The 20,768-nt window shown below is 43.3% G+C and overlaps 2 protein-coding genes across 3 annotated transcripts; one reads left to right on the forward strand and one right to left on the reverse strand.

Moving 5' to 3' along the window:
* The first annotated feature begins 9,919 nt into the window (after window positions 1-9,919).
* Window positions 9,920-14,260, forward strand: LOC133900361 (uncharacterized). Of its 2 annotated transcripts, none has more exons than XM_062341468.1 (9): window positions 9,920-10,064; window positions 11,522-11,646; window positions 12,428-12,508; window positions 12,598-12,686; window positions 12,759-12,833; window positions 12,992-13,050; window positions 13,133-13,192; window positions 13,530-13,778; window positions 13,867-14,260. In XM_062341468.1, the coding sequence occupies exons 2-9, from the start codon at window positions 11,524-11,526 to the stop codon at window positions 13,935-13,937; spliced, it is 807 nt and encodes a 268-aa protein (XP_062197452.1). In that variant the 5' UTR covers window positions 9,920-10,064; window positions 11,522-11,523; the 3' UTR covers window positions 13,938-14,260. The 2 variants fall into 2 exon arrangements, with proteins under 2 accessions (XP_062197452.1, XP_062197453.1); XM_062341469.1 differs by lacking the exon at window positions 9,920-10,064 and adding an exon at window positions 10,731-10,808.
* A 3,144-nt stretch (window positions 14,261-17,404) lies between these two features.
* LOC133900360 (ethylene-responsive transcription factor ERF110-like) lies at window positions 17,405-19,775 on the reverse strand. The gene is made up of 2 exons (XM_062341467.1): window positions 19,400-19,775; window positions 17,405-18,425 (listed from the first exon to the last, which is right to left on the reverse strand). The coding sequence occupies exons 1-2, from the start codon at window positions 19,701-19,703 to the stop codon at window positions 17,716-17,718; spliced, it is 1,014 nt and encodes a 337-aa protein (XP_062197451.1). The 5' UTR covers window positions 19,704-19,775; the 3' UTR covers window positions 17,405-17,715.
* Window positions 19,776-20,768: the final 993 nt, after the last annotated feature.

Raw genomic sequence — 20,768 nt, forward strand, 5'->3', positions numbered from 1 at the left:
TTCTGCATCTTCTTCTCTCTCTTTGAGGTTTTTCGGATGCAGATTTTGCTGGTTGTAGAATTGACAGGAAGAGTACCTCCGGTACCTATTATTTTTTGAGTACTTCTCTTGTGTGTTGGTCTTATCGCAAGCAGTTTAGCATTGCATAGTCTACTGCTGAAGCTAAATATGTAGCTGCTGCTCACAGGTTTTGTAGATGATTGCTACCTTGAGGAACTATAGGTTAGATTTCAAGAGTATGCCACTTTTATGTGACAACCACAGTGCCATAAGCCTTGCCAATAACCCAGTTTAACACTCTAGAACCAAACATTTATATGTGAGATTCCACTTTTGAGAGATCACAATAAGAATGGAGATATTGAGTTAAGCTACATAGATACCTAACACCAACTAGCTGACATATTTGCCAAGCCTCTCTATGCAACAAGATTTGTCTATTTGAGGAGAGAGCTTTGAGTGTCTCATCCCTATAGAATTATGTAAGGGGAAAATGATATTGTACATACTTTATCTTACTTTTTTGCATTAGCATCGCATATCATTTTATAAGATAATTATAGTAGTTGAGCTTTACTTATATGTTCATTGCATTTTCTTGTTCTAGTTGTGAATTTGTGCTAAGTGGAGTGGATGTATAATAATTTGTGAAACCTTAGACTTTTTTTGAGATATGTCATAAAATCTGTTGAGCAAGTTTCAATTTTTTAAGCACAAAATTTGATATATGAATCTAATCACATGTCACCCTTGAGTATTTGTTTTAGCTTGATCAGTGCTTAAATTATAGCTAGTTCTATGAAAAATTTGTGCTAGATCGCTTTGTTCAGTTCAACGAATTGGGGGACTTTGACTTTTGTCTATGTAAATATTTAGCCCATGATTAACCCTTAAGAGAGCATGTGCTCTTTTATATCGCAAAGGCACAACTTGTTTTGATCTTATGAAAATTGCATATCTTGAATCCTATGCTGAATTAATTAAATGAATAATCAAGTTTCGAGCAAAAATTGAATCTAATAAGGTGGCTTAAGGCTTCATGCGGTTTACAAAAGAAGTGAACCCATGGTTTCTTAAATTCACTTAAGTATAGTTAAATGATCAACTGATAAAGCTAACTTGTGCTTTTTAATGTTCTAAGAATGCTCTTTTTCATCTTATTAAACTAAGGTTTGGATTGATATGTGGGTGTTTGCATAGTCCATCGTGTTAAACTTGGTTGCCTAGTTTGAACTTGGCATGGCACTAGTTTCTCTAATCTTTGCCTGATTATGAAATTGTGGATGCTCTTGTGGTGACACCTTTTGGACAATTGAACAACATGATCAAAACTTGCTTCACTTCCAGTGCTTGTGACATGGAATTACTTTGAGACTTTGATCAAAACTTGCTTCACTTTCAGTGCTTGTGATATGGAATTACTTTGAGACTTTGTACACCTTTGAGTTATATTGCTTACTCCTCATAGTGCTTTGACATATCTAGTTCTTGCAAGTGCACTATGACCTATATGTGAAGCTTTGTAGCTTTGTATTTCATTTGCGCATCTTTTGCATTGCATGGTGTTTTATCTCAAAGGGAAAGAAATTTTTGTCCTTGATGTTTGCATTGCCAAACGGGAAGAATGTAGGATCTAGAACACAGACTAGAGGGGGGGGGGGTGAATAGGTGGTTTTTAAACTAATTGCTAAATGATCAACAAAACTTGCGGAAACAAACTAAAGATCACAAGAGCAATATGAAAACAACTAAGACCTATGTCAAGGTTTGCAATCCTAGGGTGACATGCAAAAATTTATATTCTAGGACGATAAATTGCATAAAGTAAATTGCATGAAATTAAATTGCTTAATGGATGACACACGAAATTTATCCCGTGGTATCGGTGATTTGCCAATCATCCCTAATCTACGTTAAGGTTAGTTCAAGTTTGAAACCACTTCTCTATCAAGTATCCAATTCTCACATGAGAAAGGACTCATACCGAGCAACTCTTTCTTAAGCCATAATAGAACAAGAACTACTCAATACCTTGATTCCACTAGTGTAGCACTTTGCCGCTCTAGCAAGGCGTGCTCAAGCCTTTCACAATCACAACCGTGGCTCCTTCACAATCTTCTTTGAAGGCTCAACAATGCGACAATCTTCAAGCCATCTAGGAGGCTGCAACCTCCAAGAGTAACAAATTGATGAAGCTTGCTTGAAGGATAACTAGTGTCTCAATGCTCAAACTCTTGAAAAATATGCACTAGATGCTCTCACACTCTCAAAGATAATATCACTAAGCCAAGAGAGGGAGAGGAGGAAGGCAAGAGCTCAAAGGGTTGTAATGAAATGCTAGCTTATCTTTCTTTAACTAGCCAAGCTCTTATTTATAGCCCACACTCAAGAATGTGGCTGTTGCTGTTGAAAAGAGAGCTCTATGACTCTGGCGGTCTGACCGCAGGTCACTTGATGGTTGGACCGTCGCCTTTACAACGGCTATAGAAAGTGTCATCATGACCATGAGACATGACCGGCGGTTAGACTGCGACCCCTCACGGTCAGACCGTAAGCAGGGAATAAAGTGCCAAAACTCTCTGTTCCCAGGGCGATCAGACCGCTAGCCAGACCAGAGGGTCCAAATCTCTCTGTTCGTTTAGCGGTCAGACTGGCATAAACCTTCGGTCAGATAGAGATTGGGTTCTACTCAGCATCGAGAAGGTTTTATACAGCTGTTAGACTAGCTTCTCTAGCGGTCAAACCGGGACTGGGTTCTACTCAGCATCGAGGAGGTTTTATACAGCGGTCAGACCGCCATAACTTAGAAACATCCCAAAGGTAAGAATTTCCTTGGTTTCTCTCAAACTAAATTTTTCACTCTATATAAAATGCAAGTTTGAGCCATTATGGAACTATAGATACTTGAAGTAGACGCACATCAACCCCTTTTTATAGTAGGTCAATTATCCTATTAATTAGGTCAATTATCCTTTTAACCGGCAAAAGAAAATGCCCTACTATTATATCTCTGCCTTGAGCTAGCCATTCTTCATGTTTTTCACTCATGCATTTTTTAGCTCTGTAACATCTTTGTGACTAACCTTTTCATAACTTATTCAAAGATGTTAGCTTATAAAAGATATATTGTCATTAATTACCAAAACACAAATTAGGGGCCTAGATGCATTAATCCACAAAGAAGAATCCTTCATAATGAAAGGGGAAAAAATCCATAATGGAAATTTGTGTATTCATCTAGGGGGAAAATGGAGCATATACATTTGAGCCTTTGAGGTTTTTGGCTTGCCTCTATTCTCTCTTCGAGCTTTTGCAATCCTTCAATTACCAAGTGATATTTTCTGCTCTTTCTTAAGTTTTTGGTCACTTAGATGAGCTTCTCTCCTTTGATTTTATCAAACCAAAATCTTTGTGCTTTGAGTGTTATCAATGCACTCATTAAGGGGGAGATTGAGAAACCAAGTGGACAAGTGCCTTGGTTTGATTGTGATGAGTCATTGATAATGTTAGATTTAAGTTGATCTGGATAAGTACCTTGGTTTGATTGTGATGAGTCATTGATAATGTTAGATTTGAGTTGATCTTGGTTGGTATGAACGTGTTTGAGCATGATTATGTTTATGGCTAACCAAAATTGAAGTTAGAGTTGGAGTTTCTATCTCGGGTGCAAGAAGTTTACACTCGTCGGATAGTCTGGTGTTAGGAGTTTTGACATCATCGAATAGTCCGGTGTGTGGTAAGTGTGAGCACCGGAGCATTTCAGCATAGGGAGAAAAATAGAGATCAACTCACCGGATGGTTCGGTGATGGGCTCAAAGAGCACCAAAGCATCTCCAATAGAGAAGAATTCTTGATGCCAATTTTGAAAAGGTGCACCGGATTGTCCGACGATTGGACTGTGAGCACTGGAGTGTATACCGGAGCATTTAACAAAGATGCAGGTTTTCAGTGTCATAGCTATTCTACACACTGGATGGTCCGGTGTAAACACCGAAGGAACATCAAACTATTTAACAGAGAAGTGTAAAATTGGTTTGAAGGCTTTTACATGCACTGTATGATCCAGTGTGGTAAGTTGTGAGCACTGGAGTAACTCACCCGACCATTTCTTGCAGAGAGCAGATTTTGTAGAGCACAGAGGAAGTTCCATAGACCGGATGTTCCAGTGCTCAGAGGCTGTGCACACCGGAACATCCAGTGTTCATAAAATGTAACACCTCGGGGACCAAAATAAGCCCGGAAGGTCACCTAGACCAACCTACAAATCTGCCGAAAGTTAAAGGAAAATTTCGGCAGCACCTCCCCTGAAAATGGAGGTATAACAGGCAACAACAAATCAGATAGAACAAATATAGAATATCACACTAGCAAAATAAAGATCCTAGCAAACGAGGTACAAGCCTCGACCAAACAACTGAACCACCATCAAACTCACTATATACATTACAGGGCAAAAGACAATATCTAACAGGGCATCAAGTTTAGCCCAAGAGAGAAGGTAAACGCGTAGGCGACGTGTAGCTACCCATCCCGCAAGCGATTGATACCTCAAAAGGAACCTGGAAAGAAAGCACGAGTGAGATTCAAAAATCTCAGCAAGTGAAAGGTACTTTAACAAAAAGCTATTTAGTCACAGTTGAATGTGCTAACAATTCTAAATAGAAACTAGTAATGAAACAGACCGCCAGCACTAGGAGAAACAATTATGACTAAGCAAGTCCAACGATAACATTAATCATTTTAACATTCGGTTGGTATAAGCCTTCAGAGCCGCATATATATCTATATACAAGCTAACTAAAGGAAAATAAGATTTGATACGAATAACTCATTGAATTTCATAAGAAGACATAACCATGCACATGACATGCTCTCCTCACCCTTACCCCTCCTCGGGTAACGTAAGGGTGTGCACCGTACCCCTCCTCGGGTGACATACGGTGTTGTATCGGTACGGTCGCGACCAGAAGACGACGATAAACTTCCAATGCATGAGATGTATATGTATGACGTGCTTCAAGCGTAACTAACATAACTCCCGGAATATGCTTGAGACTTCAAAAAAAAAAACATTGCATAAAATAATAATGAACAACTGCAGAATGGCATATCGTGCTTACTGCACTTCATAAATCAAACATCGAGGAAACTTCTGGAAACGTAAACATCATTGTAACCGGCTCATAATCAGTTATTCAGATTAGATGAATGCCTTGTAATTAAAGAATGTAGGCAACCCAATAAGAGATTAAAGCGTAGCCATTCGCTCCAATCACTTGCCTTTACCGACGATGAAGCCAGGCACTAGTCGTGACGTGAGGTCGCACCACCTGAACAAACACACCATTAGTACAACGATGCCACAACGACGAAGTAAAAGAGGACACACGCTAAAACGCCAAAAGCACCTAAACCAATTACCGAAGAAGAATAACGTCCACGCCATCGGTACGCCTATATTTCGGAAAACTAAATAGAAAACTGTATCACATGAAATGATACACTATTTCCAATTCAGAGTCGAACCAAAGTTCTCACTAATTAGACTTCGCTCCGATGAACGAAAAGAATACTTCGACTCGGATGTCGTATCTTCGGATCAATAATGATTAGCGAAACAAATCAGACTATTGATCACATGAAATGATACGACACGAATTGCTTCATTAGATTTAATCCAACCACAAATGTCCAGAAATTACCGAGAAATCACCTTCGAAAGATTGATGACGAATCCGACGAAAATCCAAAATTTCCAACTTTTCCCTTTTTTTCTTCGTTTTCTTTTCCTTTTTTTTCTTTTCTTTTTCTTTTCTCTTCTCCTGTTTTTCTTCTTCCTGGCTTTTCTCCTGCGCTGGTTTGCTTGCTTCTTCTCTGTCACTCGGTCAGTACACAGGGAGAGAGGGAGACCACGGCGGCCAGTGTGCACGGCGACAGCGCGCAGCATGCGGTGCGGCGGTACAGGCAGGACGGTCGGCGAGCAGTAGATGGGCGGCGGCAAGTAGGCAGTGGCGCCGGTGGCACGCGGCAGCAGCGACGGCGCACGACAGCGGCGCGACACACGATGCACAGCAGCGACGCGATGCTTAGGCGCGCGGCAGCGCAGGCGCACAGCGCACGGGAGCTCGGCGCGCGACGGAGAGAGAGAGAGAGAAAGAGAGAGAGAGAGAGAGAGAGAGAGAGAGAGAGAGAGAGAGAGAGAGAGAGGCATACGCGAGAAGAGTCTGGATGGATCGGGTTGAGGGCCGATCCATCCGGTACTTATCTTTTTTTTAAAAAAAACAACGATCTAAATTTATTGGACTTGCTACGGGTCACAAAGTGCCCGGAACGGACATATGAATAGCAAAATGGGTTCGTCTCGACGAGATGAACGCAACCACGGTCTCCGATCGTCCGTATGAGCCTCGGATCAAAAAGTCAAAATTTGGTCAAAACTCTTTTTTTTTCTCCAAAAAATTCGGTATTACATAAAATTTCCGAGACATACTTTGATTTAAGCATTTTGAGTTTGGCAAACCTAGAAGGTATGGGGTTTAGATAAATATGTTTGCTTATCTCATGGTGTGCAGGTGATGGATGCAACTTGGCAGTCGATGGTGGGATAATCGGGGCCGAGCGGGGTGCTTGGTGTTCAATGATCGAGGAGGCCAGACAGAGTCAAAGGTGATCCTAGCTATACACCTGGAGGTCAAGCAAAGCTTGGAAGGAAGGATGAAGATGGCGTGTTGACAACATGCGTAGAGACTTGCTGGCAGTCAAGGTCGCAAGACGGGGTACACACGTCGATATCGGGATGCTTGCTTGAGGTCAAAGCAAGCAGCTTTGAGTCACGCTTTGAGAAGCGTGCAATGCAGTTTTGTAGTTTGGTCTCAAAACCGTGGAAGGGTAAAGTGCATGTGGTATCATCGTGAAGCTAGCATCGAGGCGAAACTAAATCGTAAAGGTGTCATGGCCGTTCGATGGAAGGAGCAAAATATGGACCAAAATACCCCTGATAGGTAGGAGACCATTATAAGCGAGGGGTATCTTGGGAAAAAAACTTGGTATCAAAGGAAGCTCCCAATGACTATAAATAAAGGGGCATGGCTATTGAGAGAGGGTGAGGTAGCCACTTATGCTTGAGAGCTTGGGTTTTAGAGTAGATGAGAGGATAAACTTAGCATTTGTAATAGGTTAGAGCTTTTATGGAGGAAAATACTTTATAATCTGCCTAAAATAGGGTTGTCCTCTTGTTGAAATGAAGTCTAGTTCCCTCCCGTGTTCGAGTTCATCTCCTTCTAGTCTCGTTCTATTGGCTCTGTATTTTGTTGCAAAATTTTCCTTTCGGATGTGATTTTTGTTTTGATTTTTGGACTGAAATTTCTGCTCCTTGTGAAGTTACTCTCTTTGTTATTAGAGGCATAAAATTCACACACATATGTGTATAAGTGGGTATTGAATTCACTTGCCTCTATTCCATCAACTTGGGGTGTTTTCTTCTCTAGGTAGCTTGTGTTGATTCAAAGTTGCAAAATTTTATGCACAAAGACATATGGAATGATCTTAAATGGTACCTGTAGGTTATATACCATCCGTAGAGTCATGATGCCTAGGAACTTTGCTTCTTAAATAGTCCCTCTAATATTTTGAGGTGCGTTGAGTGATCAATTAGGAGAAGACTATCCGTTTCGAAAGAAATTTGTTGAGGCGCCTATTCATCCTCCTTTAGTCGCCAATCTCGATCCTACAATAACCATATATATTGCATATATTATAATTGTTCGACCATTCTATGTATCCAAAACTCAACTACAATAGAAGTAAAACAAGCAAATCAACAATATACTCTCATAGAAGGAGTTATGTTAGAGCGAAATCGAAGAAGTTACGAGTGACCAATATGCTGGCTAGAGCTTCTATTAATTATTTGAATATATTAATAACTTCAAGTGAAAAAAGTATCAACTGAAAACTTGTAGACCTTGTCGAGAGCTATAATTTTTATATAAAAATCATCTCTATCCGACTTCGTATAAAAAGTTATAAGCTCTAAAATATAGGCTCAGATAGTCTTCGGATATATCCGAATTTATTCTCGGATATCCGATATTCGATATATACCTAGCTCCCTAGCTCTCTACATCCGAATTCAATATTCGATACAACTATCTAAGATCCGATCCGATATTCAAAATTTCTTTCGGATATCTAATATCTAACATCTGATTAGCATCTAAAATGATTCAGACAATCGGGCGAGCGGAAAAAATCCGACCCATTTTTACCCCTACTGATGAGGATAATTTCCAAACATTAGGGAGAGATTTAGTCCTTATATCCTCGTACTAAAGAAGCTAAACATAAAGTTCAAAGATTAATAAATTTGCACCACATTGCAAATATCTACCAGATGCATTTATAGACACTAAATGTATCACTAAATCATATCCTCGCACTCAATGCACCAAAAAGAGTGGTGATACCTAATAAAACCACTCAACACACAAATGTAAATAAGAGGGAGAGAAGTATCGTCAAAAAAGATAATGCTTTTTATAAGCATCTATAAAAACAAAACAATAAATACAAATCAACCTAAAATTGATTGACACTTGATAGATACTCAATATCTAAGGCCTATGGATGCTCAACATCTACGACCTAGCACAAATGTTCGCACTAATTTAGGTGATGAGATATTGAAACACTCTAACTTTATTGTTGTTGGAAATCACAAGGAGTTATAAGGGCAAATGATATTTTCACAAAATTACATTGATTCTGGAGAATCATACAACAAAAAAGACTACAATTGTCGACATATGTTTCTCCTCTAAAATTGTCAAAGATTTTCAACTAGATCTAGACCAAAGTTCATGGACATGGCAAAGTGCCTTAAACGCTCGAACTGGATTAGATAGAATGAAGCAATTTAGTAGAATTCCACTCGCTCAATAAAAAAGTGGTATTTACCACAGTAATAGCTACTCTTCAAAATATCTTCCATATATGACTTCATAGAATGATTAATCACATACGATTTTAGTTCATCAAAACCATCTACTATATTATTTGCAAACAATATCATGTAATAATCTTACATATTTATTTACAAAGTCTTTACCAATATATTTATTCACAAAGTCTTTACCAATATATTTATTCCATTCACAAAATTGGCATGAGACGACTTCAAGAGTTGTAAAAATTCAGATAGAGTAAACTCCTAATATATAACCTATCATGATCCTCAGATTATAAATATTTTTTTTTCTTTTATGAGTTTTTCCAATCAGGGTTTCTCATAGAAGGTTTTTAATGAGATAATATTAATACAAGCACATATGCCATATTATTTTTCTTTTAATTTTTTATTAGATTTTAAGAATTTTTGATAGCATATCATGAGTATGTCTCCTATATTTTTCTCATAGAGTTTTTAGCAAGTATTCAACTTAATGTACATATATGATGACTTTGATCAGGAGTAGTGTTATGAATCAGATGATTAAAGACGGTTACATCCGTCCGTTGAGAAAAATGCTTCCCAATAGACATAATGTTCCTTCATTCTATATAAATATGTACATGAATTCAATAAATACAACGATCGTTCATTCTCCATTTTCGAATCTATTCGATGTTTACAATCCTACTGCAACACCCTTTTTCGTGTTGGCTTGGTCAAAGGGCACAAGCTCACAGTAAACCCAACACGGTGCGTCGGCCCCCTGACACGCGAGCCAGTGGAACCGGGTCCCCCCTTATCCCCAAACCCGACGCCCTATTCCCACCCTTCCGCGCCGCACTCCCAGCTCCCGGTCTATGGCCCAGCTCCAATCCGGCCCCCCTATCAGCGCAATCGAACGGCCCCAAATCTCCACCGCATGGCGCCGGGCCCACCTGTCGCGGAGGTTATCGCAAACCGTCGCCCCACGCCAGCGCGCCACGCGGCCCGGCCCACGACGACGCAACCACCTGAAGAGCGGAATTCCTCTCCTCTCCTCTCCATTCTCTCCCCGCGCAGAGCCAGCCAGGGAAGGAGCAGGAGCAGGAGCAGCGACCAGGGCGGAGCACGCGAGGTGAGAAATCCCCCCCCCCCTACTCCACCTCCATCCCCTCTCGATTCGGCGCTGCTCCGTGGGGTTGCGGGGACGGCCGGCTCCAGTTCCGCCTGGTTCGGGTGGCCGGGCGGGGTGTAGGGCGCCTCGGTTGACCGGGCTACTCGCGCGGTTTAGGGATGGATTTGGTCGGCGCGCCTCCTTCCCCCGCGTGGTGGTTTCGCTGTCGCTGCTCGCGCGCGGTTGGTTTCGCCTCTCGGCGCTGCGAGTTTCTAGTAATTTGGGGCTTTGAACTTTGAAGGGCTGTGATGGTGGCTGTTCGTGGTTCAGGACTTCAGGTCATGTTGGATGTGTCCTGCTGTGTGTGTGCTTTTGCGGAGAAACGATTGGATTATGGAATGGAACCGTATGTGTATGTCACAAACTGTGATAACCTGTTGTGTGTGTGTGTGTGTTTTTTTTTTTTTACTTAGATGGACTGTAAAATGTGGAGGGTTTAGTGCCAGGGCATTAGAACTCAACTCAGTTCACTTTGTGACACTGTCACTGCACCATTGGATGCGTGCGTGCTGGGTTGTGTGGCCTCTTGTGGGCGGTTCAAATTTTGATTTTGACGTGTTTTCAAGGTCTATTGGTATTGGGGTGTCTGCATACTTGTAACTAACTATTCCCTATATGACCTTTTTTTTTTCGGGCATAATGGCTTTGCAACTTATGTGATGCGACTTAAATAACCTGATTTAGCATTCTAGCGCTTCTATTTCGGTAGAATGTCTTACGTTATGTGCCACTGTAGCTCTGGAATATATCATGCTATTGCAATGTTTCTATAGTTTTTTTCACCAAATTCAATCCTTTGTCTTGTGGCTTTTGAGTTATGGTACCGTTTGTTTTTCTGAAGTCATTTGTGTGGACTATGGACTAGGGTTTTTCACGGTCACTGCTGATTTAACTTTTATTTTGATCGATTTCACCTCATTGCTATGGTGTCTTCTGTTGATTCTGCTACTTTGTGTGGTTTGTAATTTGTTTAGCTTTGGCTACACCTGTTTGCGATAACGATCTTGAGGTTTATACACATCAGAAGTAGTTATGTGATTTATTCTTTCCTTCACTTGTCATCCCACTGACAATCAGCTTGTGCTGAGGCTGTCAAACTTCAGATATTACAAGTATAATCTCGTTTGCCTCATGGCCTGTACTGCAGACATGATTTGCCTGCATTTTATCACTTTTTACTTCTTCAGTTTTGTTTCTTTCAAGAGATGTACATGTTTATTTTTAGCAATGACTGTAGCTTTCATCTTTAACTTGGGTTTTACTTATATTTCACTGATATGTTGGAATCCTCAGTTGTTTTCTGTATGATTAGTCCATGCCTGTCTTATTTTTATATATTTTTTGTGCTCTCTCTTTTGGAAGTAACTCATTGATGGTCCATTTAATATTTTTGTGCTCATATTTTTGTCAACTTATAGGCATGGATAGATACCAAAGGGTAGAGAAACCTCGTAATGAGACACCAATTAGCCAGAATGAGATCAGGATCACTACACAGGGGAGGATGAGGAACTATATCAGCTATGGGATGTCGTTGCTTGAGGTGACCGACCCGTTACTATGATTCCATCTTGGTTTTGTTGTTATATGGTGTGAAATAAGCATCAATATTTTGTATAATGTGTTTAACAATGGCTAGTGCTGTAATCTGAAATTCAGTGAAGTGGGGATATTTTTAGGGGCAACTGTGGATGTGCTTTGCTCATTAGTGTTTCGTTTTACCATTGGAGTAAGCTTTTAAACTGCGCAACTTCTTGACTCTAAAGTTAATTATTACAACGCACATTAATCAAACGTTACATTTACTTCGCTTAAAAGGTTTCAAACTTTCTGTCCTTCATCTAATATGCGCATTTTGTTCACACATCAAATGCACAGCATAATCAGAGAACTGTGGATTTTAGAATCTGGTATTTTACTGTTATGATGGCATAGTACACGGTTTGTTGCCATTGCAATACCTTAGAAAAGTTCATGCATGGTCCTTCCTAGTTCTTAGTTCCTAATGCTTCTTTCTTTGCATTACTTCCAGTTCGATCTGTTACCTGAATTATGTTAAGCATATCATTTTGACAAAATGATACAAACTTGTGTACACTTCATACTGCTGTAGAAATGTCACCATTGTTTTATGCTTATGTTGTTTCTTCAGCTTATTATCTCGTCCCCTTTCTGAAAATTTGTTTGATGACTAGAAGTCGACCACGCTACACTACCTTTCCAAATTCTCTATGCAGTATCATGAATTTTCATTTGACTATAGTTGAATGGATGGCATAAGCACCCTTTTCGTAACATTATATCTATTTCCTTCTATTGTCCAGGAAAATGGCCATGATGAGATTAGTATCAAGGCAATGGGACGGGCCATAAATAAGACAGTTATGGTTGTCGAATTGATCAAGGTTAGTCGTAATGACCTCTTCTGCCTTATAATATCTGCTACTAAAGTTGTTGTTTGGTTTTTCTTACTGGCACTAAACTGTTCATTCAGAGAAGGGTTGGTGGTCTTCATCAGAATACATCTACTGAATCTGTTGATATCACTGACACATGGGAACCTTTGGAAGAAGGCCTTCTCCCGTAAGGATATGCTTGTATTCGTTCAAAGAAAAGATAAAAGACTTATTGAAACACTAACACACTTCTACTCAGCCTAGAGACGACTCGCCATGTATCAATGATCACCGTAACATTGTCCAAGAAAGAGCTGGATACATCATCTCCCGGGTAAAACTCCTCCTCCGGCTCAATTACACAGACATCGAATAACTTCATACATGCTCCTCCACTTTGCCTCCCCTGATTCCATTTATGATTATTCATTATTTTTAACCTTGCTGTCAGTTTATCTGCTCACTATTTGTTACGTTTGATGATGTCCTTAGGTACCAGCCACCTATCCCAGCTGAAGAGGTGAAACCTGCTTTTGACTATGATCATGAAGGTGCTACTCTCAATTGATATTCTCCACTTAATGTTATGGCTAGAATCACCACATAACCACCATCGTGTTCATGGTCATTCAGAATCCTATCCCACTGGTCGTGGAAGGGGTCGTGGTGGTGGGAGAAGAGGCAGGGGAAGAGGTATATTCTTTCTCATGTCTTCTGTGAGCAGCAAACTTGTGGACAGTAGCGTAATCGGGTCCTCAACATTGTTCCTTACCATTTTAGCATGGCGAATCGCCATTTAAACCATCTTGCCTTGCACGTTATGATAAGTCCTGTACTTTTGGCACTCCAAATTTGCAATACCAATCTTAAAAAAAAATAGTTGCAGTTCAGGATTCAGTTTGGTGTATTTCCATCTATAATTTTAGCCAGGGTGCGTGCCTTATTTCCTGAAAGTAATAAAATACTTATGAAGTTATTTAGGTGGACAAGAATTTCGTTTTGTTAATTCTTGCATAATGATGGTGCACAGCTATGAGCAATGGCCCCCCTCCCCCCGCTTATGATTACAATGAAGAGTGGGAGGAGGAAAGAGATTACTACAGTAGAGGGCGTGGGAGAGGGAGATCACGAGGGAGGGGAGGTAGAGGACGTGGCTACTACGGAGGTAGAGGACGTGGCTACAGCTACAATTATGGTTATGGCGGCAGAGGCGGTTACTATGAAGAGCAAGATGAATACTATGATGGTGAGCCCGAAGAATATGCTCCCCTAGGCCGTGGTAAGCCCAGTCTGACATTGCATGTTGGTGTGGTCTTTCCAAGCTTGCATACTCTACTTCTCACGGCTTCTGTTCCATGGTTTTGTAGGGCGTGGCAGGGGAAGAATGGCACCTTTCCGCGGGCGAGTCCGTGGCCGCGGCCGGGGAGGTTATTATTAGACAAAAACAGTACATGCCAAGCTAGCACACCGGTGACAGCCGGCACTGGTGTGCTTAATTATCTGGTAGCGTTTGCTCCCTATGCTCCTCTATGGTGTTCCCTATGCCCTTCAGATGTTACTTTTGGTGCTGTGCGACTTGTCGGGCAAATTTTGTGGCTCATTCGTGGTTTTGTAGCTAGGCTAGCCAGTTAAGTTTACCTTGCACTCAGTAGTTCAGTAGTGTAGTGTTTCTCTATCGACATGCGAAAATGTTGCGTCTCCTGTTGATCTGTCGCCGTATTTGGTATGTATGCTGACTGCTGAATGCATCAGTTTCTTCAAGATCCTCTTGAGTCTGGTGTCTAGACTGACCCTGGCCTGGCCCTCATGATGGGTTAGGCTTTTGCACCGACGTGTGCGTGGCCGCGTGCACACACTGAAATAGTAGGAGGCCATGCGTGCCTTTGGGCGCTGACGTGGCGCTGACGTGTCTTTATCGCAGGTGGGAGAAAACGAGCGATGAATTTGCGGCGCCAAGAAACAAACATTAGCCGTTGGATTTAAAAGGAGGGACGGGTGATTGAGATTCCTTGATGCCGAAGTGTTGGCTGTATTCGAATGCGAACGCCGTCCGTTCGTTTGACGTCTTTGTAGAACAGGACAACAGGCAGCATGGATTCAGACGGCAGATTCATCTGCTACACGTCAAATTTTCAATGTTGTTGATTTCTTCGGCGATGCCTCGAATGAATTGGAGCGCTTGCGCACGTTTTGGTCAATAACCGAACTGCACTGCCAGCCAATGAGCATGCAGGTTTTAGATCCAGCCGGTGAGTATCAGGCTCCTCAGCTGTTGTTCTTGAGAAATGCCGGGGTATAGCCTATACCTCAAAAGGTGCTTATACAGGATCTATAAGCTATTCTAGTTTGGAGGCGTCTCGTTTACCATCCTTCTTCCATTTCTAAGTGGACATTTCATAGATTTTTGAACAAATCATTTCCGCAAACTTTCAGTCACTGAAACTTGGGGACATTTGCAAGTGTGTGATTGTCGACCGTTGGCTTCAGAAAAAGGAAATTGACCCTATTTGAGACATCTTTTTTTTGAGAAGTTTTTCCGATAAACTAGATTTTTTTAAAAGCAGCTGTCTGGAGAATCCGCTAGATAGAGAACTTCTGATTTAACCGCAGCACAGGAAATCATACGTTCCGCTAATTTCAGGCGGTCTGGCCAATGAATTTCATTCTGGCTACCAAGTGAGCCGACATGAGCAAACGGAGCTCCATCGTCGGATTGAGCCGTTCCTTCAACATTGGATGAACTGAAACAGAGAAGGACACTGCCGGTGGATAATCCAGCGCTGTGTGACAAGTTCAGATTCCTACACTTCATTTTTGTCAAACAGATTCGTACATCCTTAATCGATCAAAAATTTGCTAAAAAAACAAGAGATCAACAGATAAATTATTCAAAAGAATCCGATCAAATTGGTCCATGTGTCAACGAACATGAAAAGCTCGGCGAAAATTTGCAGCGCGCTTGACGCAGAGACAGCCGGAGCTGATCCATGGGTGTCACCCAGAGTCTGCCAGAGTCGCCGGGGGAGGCGGGTGCCCGGCGCCGCCGTCACTTGCGGGGCCTTTTCAATTCTAGTATTCGGACTGGGTTTATGGTTTTCTTGAACTTTTTTATATTTCACGCTTCTTAATTCAACACGCCGGAAGAGCGACTCAGGCGTCAGCACCGGTCATATTTAGGGTTCAGGAGGGGTTTTAGGGTCACCACAGAAGCAGGCTGGTCCAATGAAGAAGGTGGGCGCTGAGGTAGGATGATACCCCTGGCGCACCCTGGTCCATCGGGTCCAGGGAAGCAGGCTAACCTAGTGCAAGGGTGCCGCTAGCCATGGGCGATGGAGGACAGTCGGTGGGCCATGGTGGGGCGGGGGCATCTCGGCATGGCAGGTTAGCGTGTCAGGGCTGCGGAAGCAGATCCAACGATGTCCATGCTGTCGAAGATGGCCGAAGGCGGGTGGGGCTGGGGAGTGTGACGAGGCGAGGGCGAGTTGCGGCGCTAGAGCTATAGCACAAGCGAGGTTGTAGGATGGTGGTTGACACCAGGGGTGGACCCACCCCCAAGGGCAAGCAGGGGCGGTTGCCCCAGGTCCCTGGGCCGAACCTAGAGGACCCTGTCCACTGCCGTGGTCTAATCTACCCCTTTGTGTGCTTGAGTTGCCCAGTCCAGAAGTTCAGCCTTTTGCTTCCCAAGTGGTCCATGCTACAACATGCTCCCGAGGTGAGGCCCGATTTGCTTGCCGACTCCCAAGCGGTTCGCGTGCAACTGCAGCGTGCTCCCAAGATCGAGTTGGATAGCAATTAGCAGGTGGCGACGTGGCACGGCATGTTGGCGCCCATCCGCGGTCTACTCGCGATCGATCCGCCTGACACCCTGATAGCCTGATCTTTGAGTGGCCAAGCCTGCCCAGTGTTAGGCGTATACGACCCATTTTTCTATGAGGCGGTGAGGGTATGACTCTCGCAAGGCCGTGATCCTGTCTGCCCGAGCCCTGAGAAGGTGACGCTGGCGCGACGCCGAGCTACTAATTGCCCTACAGCAATGGAGAGGAGCTTAGACACTGTGCTACCTAATGCCGCCTGATCCCCTCTACACCTAATGTCCCGTCCTCCTCCACTGACGTCGGAATGATAAGTTCTCTCAAATCACAATTGACGTAGTACAATATTAATTATCTAATCTAGAGTTCTAGACATCTAGTCATACGTAACGAGCATTAAGAGAAATATATTATATTGACGTATTATTCTGTAATTGTGTATGCTTAATTTCTTATGTTATCTTGTTTGTTGTAAGCATTACTTATAACTAACATTTGAATTCATAAATTTTTGTTCTTGTAAGGTACATGCTGGATTCTTCGGAATTTTAGAGACATCTAATGAGTAGTTTAACATTGTGAGTAGTTTAACATTGTGAGTTTATGTTAGTAAAATTTATTATCTTTATGTCGTGGTCTATATTTTTTTTATTTTTTATGTAATTGCTGTAAAATTGAATATGATTTGAACAATTACTTATACTGAATGTGAAATGTATCATACCTTTTAATCTCTAAAGTAAAAGTTCATCTCTGCCACTAAAATTTCTAGATCCACCACTAGTCGAGACGACCATAAGAGCCGTCGGCCTGTCGCCTGATATTTTTCCAGAAACAACAGCCTGTTTTTTTAGCGTCCGCCTTTTTATTTAGCCACAGCAACAGAAATCGTAGTATCGGTAATTTCTGGCCAATGTCATTTTCGTTACGACGACAGGCGACATGAATAAGCGAAGGTCCACTGCCAGACTGCACCTTTCTTTTGCATCCATGGATGAACTGGAACAGAGTAGGACACTATCGGTGGATAAAACCGTCGAAGTGACGCGTTCAGATTCGTGCATGTTTAGAGGATCAATTTTGCCAAAAAAACGAGACAGCAACCAAAGTTTATTCGAAAAGAATCAAGAACATAAACATATCTCTCAAAAAAAAATTCTACCAGTCTATCACTATATCTAAGGCCTCCTGTCTCTATGTGACACGTGTTTTCTATCACACCTATAAAATATATTACACGTCATCTTTTGCACAGAAGTCACATAATTTGTTTCCTATGTCGTGGCCCGTGTGTATGTGTTTCCTGATCACAATTGGTCCATGTGTGAACGAACGTGAAAAGAAAAAAATTGCGGCACGCTTGAAGCAGAGACAGCAGAAACTGGTCAGTCTGATCCTTGCGCGTCATCCTGATGGGTCCCGCGGCGGCGCGGGCCACCACCTAGAGTCCGGCCAAGTCGCCGGCGGCGGCGGGTGTTCGGCTCCGGCGTCACTTGCGGAGCCTTTCACTGGCGGCCAGAGATGGCTCGCTGCACCATCGTTTTCACCTCCCCCAAAGCTGAAGAGCACCGGGAACGACGAGCCCGAAGGCGCGCCGGGCGCCGTCACCACCGGCCGTTGAACCGCGCCCACCGTCTGCTCATGGAAACGCAGTGGCTCGCCGGCGCCCTGCAAGAACCTGGCGTACTCGGAGTACTCCCCGCCGACCAGCGCCTGCGACTCGAGCAGCACCTCCGGCCTCGGAGGCGGCGGCGGTGGCGGCACTGAGGCTGCCTGCGGCGCCGAGGGCGGCGTGAGGGTGGCGGACTCGGGGAAGTTGAGCTTGGCGCGGCTGCCGCGGAACCTTAGCGCCGCCTCGTCGTAGGCCCGCGCAGCGGCCTCGGCGGTGTCGAAGGTGCCGAGCCACACGCGCGTCGCCTTGTGCGGATCCCGGATCTCCGCCGCCCACTTCCCCCACGGCCGCTGCCGCACGCCACGGTACCGCCTCCGCGCCGCGTCGCCGCGCCCGCCTCCGCTGGTGTCTGTGGACGACGGCGAGGGGAGCTGCTCGCTGGGGCCCGGCGACGCCGTCGCCGAAGGCGAGTGCTGCGCCGGCATCGCTGCTGCTCTGTACTCTGAGCACAAGCCACAGAAACATCACAATTAGCCACTGCTGAGTACTGAGGTTCAAGTGCTTAAAAAAGATTACATTTTTTATCTTCTCCTAATCATAGAAACTACTGTCACACCCTATACAAATGCAGTTGAATTGCAAAAGAAGAGCGAATGGTTAATTTGCTCTGTTCCTCTGTTTACTTGAGACTTTTGGGTCAACAATGAAACCCTTTTGTTTGAACTGTGAAGAACAATAGAGATTGGTGTGCTGGTGATCATTGGAACAGCAACAAACTGAGCACATCATCCGTGCACAAGCATTCTCTCTCTCTCTCTCTCTCTCTCTCTCTCTCTCTCTCTCTTCAGGGTTGTGTGTGACTCCCTCTAAATCTCTCTTCCTCTGTTATCTTCAGGAGGTGAAACACATGCTTGATTGATGCATGGACGATGGATTAGTTGGGTAACTATGTGATATAATTATATTGGATTGTTTTCTGTATCTGAAAAACGTATAGCCTCGGTACCACAACAAGAAACAGACCTGCTTTTCTTTGTTTTTGGGTTTGTTGCAATGCAACTGACACACGCAGTTGATATTCTATATAACTTACACGAGAAAGCAAAACTGTTTTTAAAAAGCAGTCACATGAAAATTTTGATAGCCAGTGACAAATAACTGTGCAAGAACATTGGCACTGTCCTTCCACTATACATTCTATTTTTTTCCTCTGTTCCTTTCTTGATCAAATATGTCTAAGCAGTGTTACCTGATATGGATACTAGTGTTGAAATCTGACTCGGATTCAAATATCTAATTCAGCAAATAAAATTTAAAAACGTGAAATATAACTCGAAATCTGACATGATTTCGGATATCCGATTCGACAAAAAAATCGATACTATCTAGACAACACTGTGCATAATTTGGAAGTGGTAGGAACCCAAACGACTTCTGCATAACATACACTAGCTTCAAAGGATGAAGCTTACTCACCGTGATGTTCAGAGGGATGAGACGGTGACAGAGCTGCGTAGTCCCACCGCGGCCCCTCCGGTGAGACTACCTCACTGGCACCCTGTGCCGGCGCCGCCCCGCCCGCGACGACCCTCGTCAGCGCTGACACCATCACCGACATCTCCCGCTCGTGCCGCGACAGCATTGGCGACAACCACGACGTCGTCGCCGCCGCCGTTGCCGGAGCCGCCAGTGATGCATGCTCCTGCTCCCCCTCCTCCTCGCCGCCGGCGAGCCGTCGCAGTCCTTCCGGCGCGTTCGCCACCTTTGCCGTGCAGCACATGAACGTACGAACACACAGCAGCCGTAGATTAAGCAACGTGACTTCTCTTCTCCTCTTCCGCTTCGACGGCCGGCGTGCCCTCATATATAGGCGGCACAGGGACACGTGGCCGATCACGAAAATTCCACCTTTCCCGACAATTAAAACGAAATTCCGCCGCCTCTTCTCTGCAGTGAACCGCACAAGGTGCAATGCATTTCATCGCGTGCTCCTTTTCGATTTTTCTTTTTCGTTTCTTCGGCACTTACGCCAAAACTGTACCTTCTTTTTTGGATGAAAATAAATCTATTTTACTAAAAGTATCAGTAGTTTGGATAACCCTTCAACCTCAGAGCGAAGCTACATTAGTCCACCTGATGATATGGCAGGCAAAACCGCTTAGCTGAACCCACTAGTGATCCGGGTTTAGAACTTGAGGGGTCAAATAAACCACACCATAGTTTCAGAGGTTTTTTTTTTAATGGCACGACTCCATCTGCACGGTTTTTTAGAGATCAGGGGCCGATGTAGGATGGAGGAATCGAACCCTACTGATCGGGCTCCCACTTTAAAGCCTAATCACTGGGCTCTTTTCCGTCTGCCGTGATACTTCAGGTAGTAAAATGGATGTTTTGCTTTTTGGATTATTGTTTGATGCGAACTTGAGCTTACTGCTGCAGAGTGGGCTTTTTGTTCGATAAAGATAATTAATTGGAGGAGGATTCGTGAGCAAATTGATTTTGAATGTATTCGGTGATTTGGTATGTCCACACTCCACCGTCAGTTGACCAGACGCTTTTGGCTTTGACTGGATAGGTTTCCAGATTGGTGCCTGCCATTTCTTAACTAGTCGGTGATCAATTTATCGGGGACTGAACAGAAGATTAATCTGTCTAATCTCATCTAAAATAATCTGTCTAATCTCAATTAATTGCGACTGAACAGAAGCTGATTAACAAAGCACTGTACTGACGAAACCGAGGTGGAAGAAGAAGAGATAGCAAAACGGGTGTTGTCTTCGTTTGGAGCGCGTTTCTCAGTTTACACCCTGAAGAACAATTGAAATCATTTGGTTGGTGGTCAATG

Source organism: Phragmites australis, chromosome 19 (assembly GCF_958298935.1).
Source record: "Phragmites australis chromosome 19, lpPhrAust1.1, whole genome shotgun sequence".
Lineage (NCBI taxonomy): Eukaryota > Viridiplantae > Streptophyta > Magnoliopsida > Poales > Poaceae > Phragmites > Phragmites australis.

Coding starts and splice junctions, on each gene's coding strand:
- LOC133900360 (XM_062341467.1), bottom strand. CDS start 19,703: ATGTGCTGCACGGCAAAGGTGGCGAACGCGCCGGAAGGACTGCGACGG. Junction 18,426..19,399: donor TCATCCCTCTGAACATCACG/GTGAGTAAGCTT, acceptor GCTTGTGCTCAG/AGTACAGAGCAGCAGCGATG.
- LOC133900361 (XM_062341468.1), top strand. CDS start 11,524: ATGGATAGATACCAAAGGGTAGAGAAACCTCGTAATGAGACACCAATT. Junction 13,051..13,132: donor TTTTGACTATGATCATGAAG/GTGCTACTCTCA, acceptor ATGGTCATTCAG/AATCCTATCCCACTGGTCGT. Junction 13,193..13,529: donor GAGAAGAGGCAGGGGAAGAG/GTATATTCTTTC, acceptor GATGGTGCACAG/CTATGAGCAATGGCCCCCCT.